This window comes from Phaethon lepturus, unplaced genomic scaffold (assembly GCF_000687285.1).
Source record: "Phaethon lepturus isolate BGI_N335 unplaced genomic scaffold, ASM68728v1 scaffold43023, whole genome shotgun sequence".
NCBI classification, from domain to species: Eukaryota; Metazoa; Chordata; class Aves; order Phaethontiformes; family Phaethontidae; genus Phaethon; species Phaethon lepturus.
Window position 1 is genome coordinate 1 of NW_010531974.1, and position 14,408 is coordinate 14,408.

General features: G+C 39.1%; 1 protein-coding gene across 1 annotated transcript; it reads left to right on the top strand.

Moving 5' to 3' along the window:
- The first annotated feature begins 678 nt into the window (after positions 1-678).
- SRD5A1 (steroid-5-alpha-reductase, alpha polypeptide 1 (3-oxo-5 alpha-steroid delta 4-dehydrogenase alpha 1)) lies at positions 679-13,079 on the top strand. The gene is made up of 5 exons (XM_010284718.1): positions 679-776; positions 1,921-2,093; positions 7,675-7,776; positions 9,940-10,090; positions 13,013-13,079. Exons 1-5 carry the CDS (start codon positions 679-681, stop codon positions 13,077-13,079), a joined length of 591 nt encoding a protein of 196 aa, XP_010283020.1.
- The last annotated feature ends 1,329 nt before the right edge of the window (positions 13,080-14,408 follow it).

A 14,408-nucleotide genomic window follows, 5' to 3' on the forward strand; every position in this document is an offset into this window, starting at 1 on the left:
GGCAGGAGAAGGGCCGTTCTGTGGCCGTTCGGGGTCAAACTTGATAGACACGCCCGACTACTGTTTCCTGTCTGCAGGGATTGAGATTCTGCTGTTAATTAATTTTAATTACTTAATGTAATAATCGCTAAAGTCTTTTCTGCTTCTCTACGTTAAGGTTTTTATGTGACCTGAGCAAATAATGGTGGCGGTGCGGTGCTTGCTGCTTGGTTTTGCTGCCGCGGGGTGTGCAGTGGAGTGCTACGGTGCCTTCTGGAAATGGCATAAAAACGGAGTGTTCGTTACAGCCGTATTGTCTGTACGCTAGAGCTGTCGCTCTTGTGATGACCCCTGTTTAAGCAATGACTTGACCAGGTAGTCTTAAGGAAGCAGGGTGAGGAAAGTCCAGTCTAACTTTAATATTGTGAAACAGTAGCTATTTTCCAGTGTTCGTTTCAGGAGTTGGACTTGATGATCCTTGTGGGTCCCTTCCAGCTCAGGGTATTCAATGTTTCATTAAAATACTATCAAAGCCGAGTGCCTCATGCTACCAGGTAGTCAATGGTATTTGGGTCAGGTAAGATTTTGCTGTTCCCTTCAAGTCATTGACAATAGTTACTGGTAACGCTCCACAAGTAATTTTGCCACCGTACTAATTCAACAGAGATAGATTTGCCAGGCTCGTTTTAAGCCGAGCGCATGGTTGATGCACAGTTGTTTTCCAGCGCTTATTGCGAGAGGCGGTTGCTTTTGACGGGAAGTACTCCCCACATCCTCACGGTTGAGAGAGATGCAACGTACGGTTGGCCTGGTGGCTGACTGGCTTTGCAAACCCAGGAGTGTCCCCTGACTCCATCTTTTTCTGCTCTTACGAGTAAAGAGATTAGCTTTGGCATGGGATCTTATCTCATCCTCGATGTCTGGGAAAAGCTAGAAACGCAAGGCAAAGGTTTGTGTAGAAGGCTGAGCTGTACCGCAGTTTCTTTTTTCCAGTTGCTTATTGCTATTGCCGGACTGAGGGACTGATCTGTAGGTGAACGTAGACTGGGAGAGACCTCTGTTACCCAATTCCATTTGTTGTAATGTAGCGGGCTTTAAATAACCATATTAATGAATTTGTGACGCTTTCTTGAAAGCAATTACAGTTTTGCTTCCTCTGGAAAGGCTCCTTTGAAGCAGTAGTCTCTGGGTAGCTGGAAAACACATGAAGAATGCTCAGGCTTCAAGAATCCTGCTCCTGTATCATTATAGATTGTAATTAAATTGATGGGCAATTGGGAGTTGCCTAGTCCTATGGGGCAGAGCACAAAAACATTCACTTGCTTTTCTTGTTTGGCGCTTGTTTGTTTACTCACGTAATCCCACAGGAAAAGCAATCAAGATTCCTTTCCCAAATGGGATGGCAGTTGAGGATTTGTCACATTTTTAATAGGTGTCATAGGGTAGACCAAGATTGTCAAGGTAAAGCAATTAATGTTTTTCAGTGACTTTTAGGGCAAGGAGGAAACTGAGCTCAATTAGCTTAATTTCAAGGGTATTGACTTTCTCCCCTGAAAGTGCTGGTGGATTTGGGGTAGGGATTGAAACCTGGCTTGTTTCAGAAAGGTTGATGATGCCACTGAGGATTTAGGAATGAAGGAGGACAAAAATAAGCTGTGCTTAACATCAGTTGCCTTTAGTGCTCTGGTCAAAGTAATTGCCTTGGATGCAAAATTGAACATTTCTGTTAGAAGGGGAAAGAGGAATGATCTTGTAATTTGGATTAGGCAGCAAAATTAATGTTTTGATGTTAAAGCAAGCATAACCATCTTTGTGAACTGGGATCAAAGACTCTGCTGAGAATTTGAAAAGCAGGATAATATGGATTATGGATTTAACAGTTTTGGATATCAAGAGTATATCTTCTGTTTGTTAATGCAACAATTTTTCTTTCCCTGTTCACTATAGGGCACTCATATTTCCTCTTCTGATCCGGGAAGGAAAACCAACACCATTTTTCACTTTTGTGCTAGCGCTTCTCTTCTGTGTTTACAATGGATACTTGCAAGGCCGAAGCTTAAGCAACTATGCAGAATACCCTCCAGGCTGGTTAAAAGATCCATGTTTCATTATAGGTGAGTTAAAACATGTTATGAGAACAATTGGCGTAGTTTGTCTTCACAGCTTTTTATTTCTTATTATAATTTTATAGTATCTTCAATCCCATTTTATAGCTTTTCTCATGGTTAATTGTCTTGTTTGCTGTAGCTGGAAGCCTTTTAACATTTTTTACTTTAGGACTGTGAACTGACACTTATTCCCACAGTATCAGTGCTAGACAAGCTGACTGTCATCTTTATTCTTTAACGGCGAAGTAACTATGGGTCATGGTTTTTTTTTGAAGATAGGAACTTGAAGCATTAAATGGAACTAGCAGCATACAGATTTAGAACAAACAAAGCAGATTTTCCACATAACATGAAATCCCTTGTTTCTTGATGTTGTAGGTACTAAAGGTTTGTATGCAGTCAACCAGAAGTGAACAAATTCACCAAGTAACAATCCAGTAAGGGTAGCTGCTGGATACCAAGACACCACTTCTAATGCCAAAACTCTGTGGCACTAGGATATATACACATGCATATAGTGTGGGCTTTGTGAAGGAACAAAACTGGCCCACGAGGAAGGGGGTGGAGGGGTTGATCATTCATTCCTATCAGGAAGTGAGGTTACATTTATATTTGAAGCCATGCATATGATTAAAAGGCTAAGATGTTTAGTGACAATGTACTGTCTTTGCCCTATTTTTTGTTTCCTAGGCATCTACTCTTGCCTACTGTCAAAAACATAGTATCATTTTCTAAGGGAATCTTTACAGAATGATCTTTCTGATCTGAAGATAAACCAGAATTTTTTGCCTTGTCAGTCGAAGGCAGAATACTGGGCTGTGTGGATCCTTGATCTGCCCAAGTACTGTTCTTGTTGTTATTCTGGAGCCAGGGCAAGTTAGCATTTCTCCCAGATTTCTCAAGCCTTGTACAGCAAGAATAAGAAGTTTTTATTTTTATTGCAGTGTTATTGTAGATGACAGCAGAAGAACACTGTGCTGTCATGACTGTCTGTCATAGCTGTCATGTCATTGAAGACATTTAAATTGAAGTAGATTCTCTTGCCAAGATTAGGAGGCAGTACTGCTTGTGCTCTAAAAATGGAGAAATTGAGGTACAAGGGAATGACTTCAGTATGCGCTAGGCACTTGGATATACTTGAAATTGTCTTGGTACTTTTGAAATTCCAGTCTCCTTAAACTTGGATCCAATAAAAAACTGACTAAAAGAACTGTTGATCAAAATTGTTGAAGACTCTGATGCAATGCAGACTTTGGTGGACTAATTTAGTACCTGAATCAACTGATCTCAATACAGTGCTGTAAACAAATCATGAGTCAGGAGCCATAAATTGATTCCTCCTTAATGAAAGATCTTAAATTGAAGTAGTAAGACTCAGGTTTCCTTGGGGTTTTTTTGAGTTTCAAGGATTTCTGAAAGATGTAAATGATAATAGTTAGGCTTATCTGCCTTCAGTTATGAATACTTCTGTGTATGGATTAGTTTGGTTTTTTTACAAATAATACTTTTTTGGAACATATGTATATTTTTTTTCCAGTACTGCTAATCATAAGCAAAGTGTTGCTTTCATGACTATTGTAAGTCAAAATAGTACTTTAAAAAGTTATCCTGAAAACTAAGAAAGTGAAGGTTCCTGGTATATGTGGCAACTATTTTAACAGTCTCTCTCACAGGCTTTTTTGAGACTGTTATTACATCTTCAGATGAAGTTTGGCATGGCTATGAAACAGCCTAACCCAAGACTTCTTGTTTCTTTTATTCCTGTAACTAGAATATCTTTTGGGCTTTTTTGTCTTGTAGTGCACATCAACATAACTGGAACACAGGGGATATTTATAATTCCTATTTGCTATTCATCCCAGTTAGGTACCTCCAAATATCTGCAATTTACGCTTGTAGCTTTGGTCAACTCAAATGCAGAAGCGCTGTATTGTACAGTGGATACTCCCTGAACAACTGGACAATTATGTTCTAGTTCTTGAAAAACATCTGTCAGTATCTTTAAGCCTCTGTTTAAAATTACTAAAAAAAAATTAAGTCAAGATTAGAAAATAACAAGAAAGCATATTTGCTGAGGTATAACAAGATATCTCTTCAGTTTATATGAAGTTACATGTGGAAGAAAAATGGGAGAGTGTCTACAAGTAGCAGCCAGACAAGGTTCAATAGTTGGAAGCTGAAATGAAATCTGCAATGAAGACAGAAATTTGGAGAAGTGAGGCTGACTAACTATCATAGTGGGAGATTTCAAACAGCTGATGTCTTCTCTCTGTGGAGCCTTAGTATACAGATTGACTGTCTGTTTTCAGATGTTTAGGAGTTAATTCTGGGAAAGCAATAGCTTATATCTACACCAGTAATTGATTTGGAGCAGCAATACAGCTTTGATGTGGTTCCCTCATGGTTTCTCTGGACTGTGTGTTGGTTTAGTTCAGAGCAGTGAACTCATCTGTTTTCAGAGGAAATGGAAATGTTCTGCTTCAAATGCAGTACAGCACTTGATAAAACCATGAGCTTGCAAACCAATGTGGGAACAACTTCATAATCTTTCAGAGTGTACCTTACACACATGTGCCAATAAAAAACTTGTGAACTTCCCAAGAGCACCCATGATAACCTAAAGTGGTGAATGCTACAAACAGGGGCATGTGCATCTGCATGTTTCACCCTTGTGTTCTTTCCTAATCTGTCTGCACTTCTAGTTGGAAACTCATTCCTTCCTTTGGTTGCTTTAGCTTCATCAAACCCTTTGCCGTATGCCATATGTGTTTTCTTACTCCTTCAAATCCCCGTTCAACTATTTCCTTCTAATGTTGATGGCTAACACTTCTGTGCATCAAAACACTTTTATTCCCAGCAGCTCTGCGAAGCAGAGCAGTACCTGTAACTCAGAAGGTGCAGGTGACAGAACATCAGCACCTAGTCTGTTGCGTGAGGCTTTTCATCTTGTAGTCAGGCAACTAAGCACACGTGCCACCTCTGCTCTACACAGAACAGACACAACGAGAGCATAGGCATTGTCCATATCTGGATATGGTCTCATGACCAAGGTATCTGAGTTAGTATCTATCTTAATATCTGTAGGCATTTGGATGCTCCAAATGATTTGGTGCTTTCTTGGAAAGACTACCACACAATCTGAGATGAGGCACTGGTTCACCTGAAGTGTCTACCAGACGCTTTTCAGCGCAGCTGTAGAAACTGTCCTCCTGCTGTTTCTATCCAGCACTTTGCACGGCACATTCTTGAAACCTGGAGCAGGGAGGTGAGCCAGACAGCAGTTACCATACTGTCACTCTGAAATAGCCAGCAGAGCAGGAGTAGGTCTTTTTGTGTGAGATTCTATATGGTTGAGGGTGAAGAGGGCACTTGTGCAGCAACGCGCACATACTCTTCTGTTGTACTAGGTTGTTTGGCAATATAGACCTAGTTACTCTCCTTCTTATGCAAGTGTCCTCCTAGTATGAACTCAGCCCTTAACCTCCAGGTTTATCCTTATGAAGGAAAAAAGCCTCTTGAGTTTTATAGTCTTGGGAGCTCATCTATATTGCGTGGTGCATCCTGTGGATCTGAGTATCCATGGGAGTACGCTTTGGCTCCCTTCCTGTTTACATATCCGCCGTTGCCGTAGGTGGAAGCCAAGTCATGCAGATCATGGTACATACCCCGCTCTTGATTTTGTAGACTGCAGTCCCAGGGTTCAGCCATGGTGAGAATCGGAGAGTCAGGCCAGTGAAGTACAATGCCCACAGAGTATAGGTGCAGGGAACGTGGTCATGCAGTACTTCAGGGGAAAGAATTTGAAGAGGAGTGCTGTGAAAATAGCCTGCATTCATCGACTGCCTCGTCCATGACGAGAGATTTGATTGTTTCCTTCTGGCATATGGTAGTTTGCAAATAACAGGGGTAAAAAAACGCACAGAATCAAACTGATCTTCTGTAGTAACTGGGCAGTCTTAAATCAAGCTCCAGTCTTTTTGCATTATCTGAACAAGTTCTTAGTAGTTCACATACTAATTTACAAACAGATACTAATACAGAATACACAGGTAACATTCTCCAAAATGACTGTGGCATGTCGGAGAAGTCAAAGGGTCTCTCATTTCCTCTCCTGAGAAAGAAATTTATTATTCTTCCTAGAACTGATACTAACTTTCAGTACAGATTTTTCCTGATGCTAAGACTGAAGTAAATTAGCAGAAATTATTGTTTACATTTAAGTACAATTAATCTGTGTGCTTGTTAAGAAACTTCCTTTCAAATTATAGTATGGATAGAGATAATGAGTTGCTTATTTACTTGCATGAATAACATGCCTTGTTTTCCAAGGTAGTCTCAATCTTTTCTGGCAATTAGCAAATTGATACATAATTACTAATGCTGAGAGAAGCAAACTATTTCTGTTGCTGGATGCAGCAGGAGTTCAGTATTGTCTGTTTGGATAGACCTCTGTTTTGAAGGAAAAAAGATAAAATTGTCTGTTTTCCAAAAAGTAGAATTTAACAGTATTTGAATTATTCACCCTGTGTTTTCAAATATTGTCTTTATATGAATTGGTCTGTAAAATCATTGATCTAATCCATCTCGTGGTGGTGTAGTTACACTGAATATATAGTTGAAAGGATTATGATAAAATTTTACTACAGAAGACACTTTGCATTTGGCATCTACAGTCCCTGATTGATTGCTAGTGGAAACTTACTGCACTCTGCTGTATGAACAGAGTGACTTTATTCAAGAAGCACCTCGCTGGCATTTACTTCGCAATTTAAATAAAACTCAATAGCTTTGGAGGTGGATTCAAAGCAATGCAATATATTACCATCAGATCACAAATGTTGTCTACTCATAGCAACAAGGAATGCTGCCTTCAAAGGAAGATAGCGTAGGTAACATGTAGCCAGAGACTCAAAATGGAAGGGTGAAAATACTGAAATTCAGTCCTTAATTCCTTTTGATTTATCCCATGCGATGCTGGCAACAAGACGTAAGGATGTGGGATGCTACAGTAATCTCAGTTTCTATGAAAACTTAGTGTAAAGGTTAAGCCATCTTGCCAAATGACACAAGAGAACAGTAAATGGTGCACAATTCCTTCACAGTTTCACTATGCCTTTTATTGCAAAGAAGTCTGCTGTGGAATTGCTGGTATTTTGTCAATATTAAAGAAAGTGGGGTGAAGACAACACCAAGATGTGTCCTTTTGACTGGAATGAGAATGGATGGTTCTTCCAGTGTTTAAAATTTTTATATATTTGATTTTCCACATGGAAGTTAGGGAAATATACACATTACACCTGTATATATGGACATGCATACTTTTATGTAAGCCTAGCAACATAATAATAAACTTTATACTTATCGTACTCTTCCTATCTGGACACCTATTGATTACTGTGAGCTCTGCTGACTGAAGAGCTCAGTGTGGGACTGGGATTGTGCAAGATGTCACCAGACATGCATATACTGTGTACATTATTACTGCTTTGAAATAACATGCCTAATGTGTGATAAGACTGTAATTTATTTTCTGATTGAGCACTTCAGCTCAGTGTATTAAAGATACTATTTAAATATTTCTCTTCAGGTTTTATAGGGTGGTTGATCGGCATGGCAATCAATATCCATTCTGATCATATTCTCAGAAATCTGAGAAAACCAGGTGAAACTGGTTACAAGATACCAAGAGGTGAGTAAAAATGTTACAGAAATTTATATAGCAAAATAAACATCTCATATGAGGAGAGGCTGAGAGAGCTGGGACTGTTCAGCATGGAGCAGAAAAGGCTCAGGGGGATCTTAGCAATGTATATAAATACCTGATGGGAGGGAATGAAGGAGAGGGAGCCAGGCTGTTCTTAGCGGTGCCCAGTGACAGGACCAAAGGCACCGGGTACAAATTAAACCACATGAAATTCCATCTGAACGTATTTTTTGCTGTGAGAGTGGTCAAATACTGGAACGGATTGCTCCAAGAGGTTGTGGAAGCCTCAATCTGTTGAGATACTCAAAACCTGACTGGATGTGGTGCTGGGCAACCTGCTCTAGCTGACTCTGCTTGAGCTGGGAGCAGTTGGACTAAATGATCTCAAGAGGTCCCTTCTAACCTAAAATGATTCTGTGTAAAGAAGATCTTCTAAAGCTTGGTGTATTTTAAGGGGAATAGTCACTTATGATAGAGGGAACTGGAAGTAGCGGTCAACCTTAAGAAGTGATCTCATCATGTGGGAAATATTTTATTTCCCCCTTAAGCCAAGTATTCTAAAGGATCTATTTCATGATATCATGTGGCTTGTGTGAGTCTTTGAATTTCTTGACCAACTTTGACTGTAGTTTTAAAACGTAGTAAAAATGTAACATAGCATTCCACGACTTTTATAAGAAGCACAGATGGGTGGAGAAAGAAGACTTAAATTGTCATCCCAGTAGTGGGGGGCAGGCAGAAAGTACTCAGCTACTTACGTGACTGTGTGGCTGGCCCATCTTCTGTTGTCCCATGTATGAAGAGAGAGGGTTCTTGGGTAATCGGAGAACAACCACTGGAGTAAGGGAGACGCAGGGAAGAGAGGACAGAAATCCAGAGGAAGTTAGGCATTCTAAGTTCCGTCCTTCATGGGAAAATGGAGGAAATGAAAGTATTTCTTATGGAGCCTACTGAAGTGTTAATGCATATTGACACTTTTGGAAGCATTAGACTCTTTCAGGTATATTACACTCAGTGAGAACAGGAGAATAATAGTTACCCCTGAATTCTGCTCTTTCTCTGAGTTTTTCCTTTAGTTGTTGCTCTCTTCGTTTTCAGTAAGATTCTTTTAATAAAACTGGAAGAACTAGATGTATAAGACAGTATATTTTTTTCACCAAGAATATAACTTTATATCTTTAATAGATGTAGTGACCATGTAAAAAATGAATATAAACATACTGTGCTATGTTCAGTGTACAAAAAAGTTATGAAGGCAATAATGTCTTATTTGCTGCACCGTCAGGAGGAGTTGGTCTTTTTGATATTGCTTATCCAATTTAAACTGCTAGAATTCTGCTTCTTTTTTGTCACAAAAGCAAAGCAATTAAAGCAAGGTCAAAACATGGCCTTTATTACACTTGGCAAATATATGTTTGTTTGGTCCCACTGGTAAAGCACATACTGAAATGTTACCAACTTGTACACTAACTTTGGAATTAAGGTGCAAATTCTTCCTTTATAAAATTCCCAGCAGGTGAGTACTGACTGTTTATGCATAATTGGCTATAAAATACATGTAATGCAGATTGCTAATTACTTATTTCACTGAGTGTCAGGGCTGAAGTAGTAGACCTTATGGGGGACAGGAACAAAAGGGCAACACATTTTAAGCTAGAGAATAAATTTTAGAACTTTAATTCATAAGTTAATTATGAACAATATTATTATTAATTTCTGAAGTACTTTAGATTAAAGAAGTTAAACATTGTATGCTAACTAACCCTAGCAGTATTTTCTGAGACTCTTAAAGGGGAGCTTATTTTCTATTTTTACATATTTAAAAAAGGTTTAGTTTATCAAAAAGCCAGCTTGATATCATTGTTAATTAATTATCTACAAAGGCATGAAATTGCTTCTGATACTGGTAAATCTGCTTTTCTTTTGGGATTTAAAGAGATAAAATGGAGCTGGAGAAGGTCTGTCTTAGAATGAGGTTTGGAGTGATCCTTCATAGTACAGCTTGAACTGAAAAACACTGCTTCCACTGCCTTTAAAATTATATAGATAGAAACATTGGTGATATAGTTCTTATTGGACTTACAGTAAAAAAGAACATTGGACATCTTGATTAAGGTGCCTTTAAAATAACTTCTGTCCTGGTTTTAGGAGGATTGTTTGAGTATGTCAGTGGAGCCAACTTCTTTGGAGAGATCCTGGAATGGTTTGGGTTTGCCCTTGCCTGCTGCACCATTGAAAGCCTTGCATTTGCGTTGTGTACGCTTTTCATCTTGGGTTCAAGGGCAAAGCAACACCACCAGTAAGTGTTTGTGTCCTATAATTTCTGTTGTCTCTATGCCACACTTCCTTTCCATTTTACAAATTATGCCTCACCCCATAGGGATGTTGTAGAGCAAGTCTTGTGAAAGACTTTGCTACTGCAGATAGAGAATATTCTTTGAGTATATGAGAATTTCAAAGGGATAGTACTAAGCCTAAGCAGCATAAGCACACACAATGTACAATGAGATGGCCAGAATAATGGCTTTTAAATGGTCATAGTTCATCCTGGACTTGTAAAGATTATAGACACATTGGGGAAAATTCTTTACTTAATCACATACTATACTTCCCCTTGCAGCTCAAACTTGTTTCTATAATATTACAATTTTGAAAATCACTCTAATGGCTTCTGTTACAGGCATCCTTTACAGTCAAGTCTATCACATTGTCTATAATCAAGTGTATAGACAATATGAAAACAGTTCTGGTAGATGATATTTAATAAAGTCTCAGCTCTGTAATTAAACAGTCTGACAGCTAATGTACTGTATTCGTAATGTGGCTTTCCTGCTAACAGCAGGATCATAGTTTAAGAAGACTTGTTTCTTGAAAGAATTCTCTTTAAGGAATAGCATATTTAAAAGAATTTGAACACAATTATTAAACACCTTAATCTTATTTTTGGTTATTTTCAGCTTCCTGCTTTGGTTCTCATGCTGATACTTAGTGGTATAAGAGGAAATAAATCTGAATTTATGGAGGAAATAGGCTGAAAAAAATGCCATTGCTAACAGTGTCAGGGCAGCCATGGCTATGTCTAGTGGAGTCTTGAAAACCTCCAGAAATGGAGTTTTTCCTGCACCTTTTTTGTGGGTGTTCCAGTTCTATATTACATTCCCAGTGAACAAGTATTTCCTGCTATCTAACCTGAACCTCCCAAGCCTGTTGCCTGTGACCATCTTTCCTTTTTTTACTACCTTCTGTTACTGAGCAGAGTCATCAAATAGTTTAGATGGGGAGGAGCATCTGAAGGATGTCCAATCCAGTCATTTGATGTGACCTGCTCCAGCCAGGGCTAACCACAAGGCCAGATTGCCCAGGGCTTCATGCAGTTGAGTTCTGAGTGTCTCCAAGAGTGGAGGTTTCACCACGTTGCTGGCTAAGCACTGGAACAGGATTTTTCTCATTCTCGTGGGGAAGAAGGTTTTTCCCTTATGCCCAGTTGGAATTTTTGATGTTGCAACTTTTATCCCCTGCCACTTGTCCACTTGCTATGTGCCTCCAAAGAGGATATGGCTTTGTCAAGGAGAGTATGGCTTTGTCTTCTCTCTAGTATCGCTGTAGGTAGTGGAAGACTGCAATTAGATCTGCCTTTTAACTTCTTTTCCAAGCTGAACAAGCCTAGTGTACCCTCAATCTTTCTTCTTACATCATGTGTTCCAGCTATGCAGTTGTCTTAATGACCATCTGCTGGATTCTTCTCTGTTGCACTGGAGGCAGTAATGCAGATGCAGGCTCTCAACTGCTGAGTAGTGGAGAATAAGCACTTCTCTTGACTTGGAGGCTCTATACTTGTTAAAGCAGGCCAGTATGCAGTTAGCCTTCATCGTTGCAGGGATCCATTACTGACTCATGTTCAACTTGTCTACCAGGATGTTCATGTCCTTTTGTGCAGAGCTGCTATCTAGCCAGTCTCTCTGGCCTGCGCTTCTGCATGGGGCCACTGCATTCCAGCTGCAAGAGTCTGCATTTCATTCATAGTTTTGCTCCTTAAAGGGAGTGTTAACTCCCCTTCCAGTACCTATAGGCAGCAATAACAGGGCCCCATAGTCTTTTCCCCACCAGACTCAGCAATGCCAGGTTCCTCAGCCTTTCCTTGTATGTTCTTCAGGCTCAAATTCCATGTTTCTGTCTATCTTAAGCTTTTTGACAGAGCTCTTTCAGACCTCTTGACTTACAGAGCTTATGAAATGCTGAAGGTTGTTGAAGAGTAATTTGCACTAAAAGAAAATGCATTAAAATGGAAGAGGGGTACAGAAAAAAAAACTAAAAGTAGCAATTGCATGCAAGTTAAGAAATATTTTGGTGTAGTCTGTAAGTATGATAAACTTAGAGTAAATGACTGAAAAGGATAAATAATGTAATGCTGGTATCCCATAGCTGCAGGTAATCATGCATTGCATGTTTTGTTCTTTGCTTATTCCAGCTTTGATCTTGCAACTAGCTGTTAATAATATGAATACCTGCATCTTTGGGGACCCCAGATGAAGTTAATTCCTTTCTTTTTTATTTTAGAGAAGCAGAAGAATAAATATTTGAAAATGGGAGTAAATATATTTGTTATATACGGTGATCAGACAAATAATATTTGGTAGCACTATGCATTTATTCTTTTAAAACTGACTGTATTTGAAAATAGTGATGGTCTTTGAGGGGGTTTAGCAGTAAGTCTAGTGTAATGTTTGTCACATTCAGTTTGATTATCCACATCCTGATGGGAACTGAAGATGTTTCTATGCAGAATAGGACTGTCTGTCATTCCAGTCTGTGGAGCATCACTTGCTTCCACATGAAGTCATTATATAATTTGACATGTTATCCCCTTGAATGTTGGGGGTTTTTTTTCCCCTCTACTTCTAAAATACAAATATTCAGGATGCCCAACTGTACATTTTACAACAACAGGCTATTCTTTCCCTGGCTGCTCTGGCCACCTCTGCTAGTTTGCTGTCAGCAATGGCAAATCAGTAACTTTGTTTTGTTGTAGTTGGTGATTAGATGTCATTAGGATGAGTGTGGTAAATGACAGTTTTCTATACAGAGTAGGCTCTAAAGGCATTTTTCTGGTTAGTAGCCAGAAAATATATGAATTGAATTGACCACAATGTACAATTACTCAATTTCTTTGACAGTATTTTGAAGACTTAGTACTCATCAGGCTTCTGTCTTTGTTTTTCAGATGGTACCTTGAGAAATTTGAAGACTACCCGAAGTGCAGAAAAATTGTGATCCCGTTTGTGTACTGAGCTGTGCTTTTAATGCTGTTTTTGAAGTGGCTGCTTTTTGTAACAGCTAACACTTTGAAAGCACTGGCTGGTTAACCACAAACTCTGATCATCACTGTGACAAAGCCTTTGCATCAGTGCTGCTATTAGTTACTACTTTTCCTCATAATGAAAACCCAGGATCTGATGGGCATGGTGAATAGGAACACAAAAGCTTTTCCAACAGTGGAGCACTATCATAAGTACCTTAGGCAATATGTCTGCATTCACATCGTGGAAAGTGCTGTACAGGACTTCTGATGCCTCCTTTTCTGCCTACACAGGCTTCTGCTGTTCCTACCCGACCTAGCTGCACTGTCCTGAGGACCGTGCCGTGAGTCCAGGCACCCTCACTGCAGCCTGAATGGTGTGTTCTGCCTGTTGTTTACCTGCATACACAAATGGGGTTGATTTTTTTTTTGAGGTTTTTTTTTCCTTGCCTTCCTAATCCTTTCTTCCCCACACCTGCCCTTCCCAGGAGTTGATGATGCAGACCGAGGGCATTAGATGAATATAGTTGCTGTTAGGTGAGAGGCAGTGCTCTTCCTCCTCTTTGCATTCTTACACAGATAGGGACACTGTATAGATAATACTTAATGCCATTTACAAAAACAATGGTAGTGTTACTTTTCCCAAATAATAGATTAAGATTGTCATCTGTCTGTCAAATTTGATAGGTATCTGACTATTCAGTATGTGTTTTCTCACTCAGCATTATTTTTGGAAGGCGTTCGTTATTTAGGATACTTAGGCCAGTCTAGAACTGTTAACTGTGTAATGTTTTCTAACTTACTCTATAAAAAAACCTTAAGATTTTTACAAAATTCTCTTACTATGCTGTTTAAAAAATAATGAAGTGTCTTCCTTCTCCTATCGATAATGATCTAGATGATGTTATATTCCAAAAATCTGGAATCTTTTAGTGCACACCCCTATATTTTTCTTCTGAAAGGCTTCAAAAACATGATGAGATCCCAAGCACACAGACTTTTGAGTTTTAGGCACATCTCTGTCCTTTGCATGCTTGTGGTATTAAAGAATTTTTTTTAATTGCTGAAGAAAATCTGAAAAATTCTACAGCAAACTTAAACAAAACACAAAAAACCCTCAAAAAACCCAATACCAAAACCATCCACCAAATAATAAACAAAAAAACCCAAACAAACAAAATCCCAAAACTCTGCTGCTAATATACTTTGGAAATCTAGGGAAATCACACTTTTGTCAAGTGTCTTTTATCTGTTTACACTGTGTATGTTGGGTTATGTCCTTCAAAGCAAGTTGTAATATCATTTTGCCAGATGCTGCGTT

Bases quoted from the DNA above. Each gene is read 5' to 3' on its own strand.
- SRD5A1 (XM_010284718.1), top strand. From the start codon at position 679: ATGGTTGATGCACAGTTGTTTTCCAGCGCTTATTGCGAGAGGCGGTTG. The intron at 7,777-9,939 runs GTGAGTAAAAAT...TCCTGGTTTTAG, and splicing joins TGGTTACAAGATACCAAGAG to GAGGATTGTTTGAGTATGTC. The intron at 10,091-13,012 runs GTAAGTGTTTGT...TTTGTTTTTCAG, and splicing joins AGGGCAAAGCAACACCACCA to ATGGTACCTTGAGAAATTTG.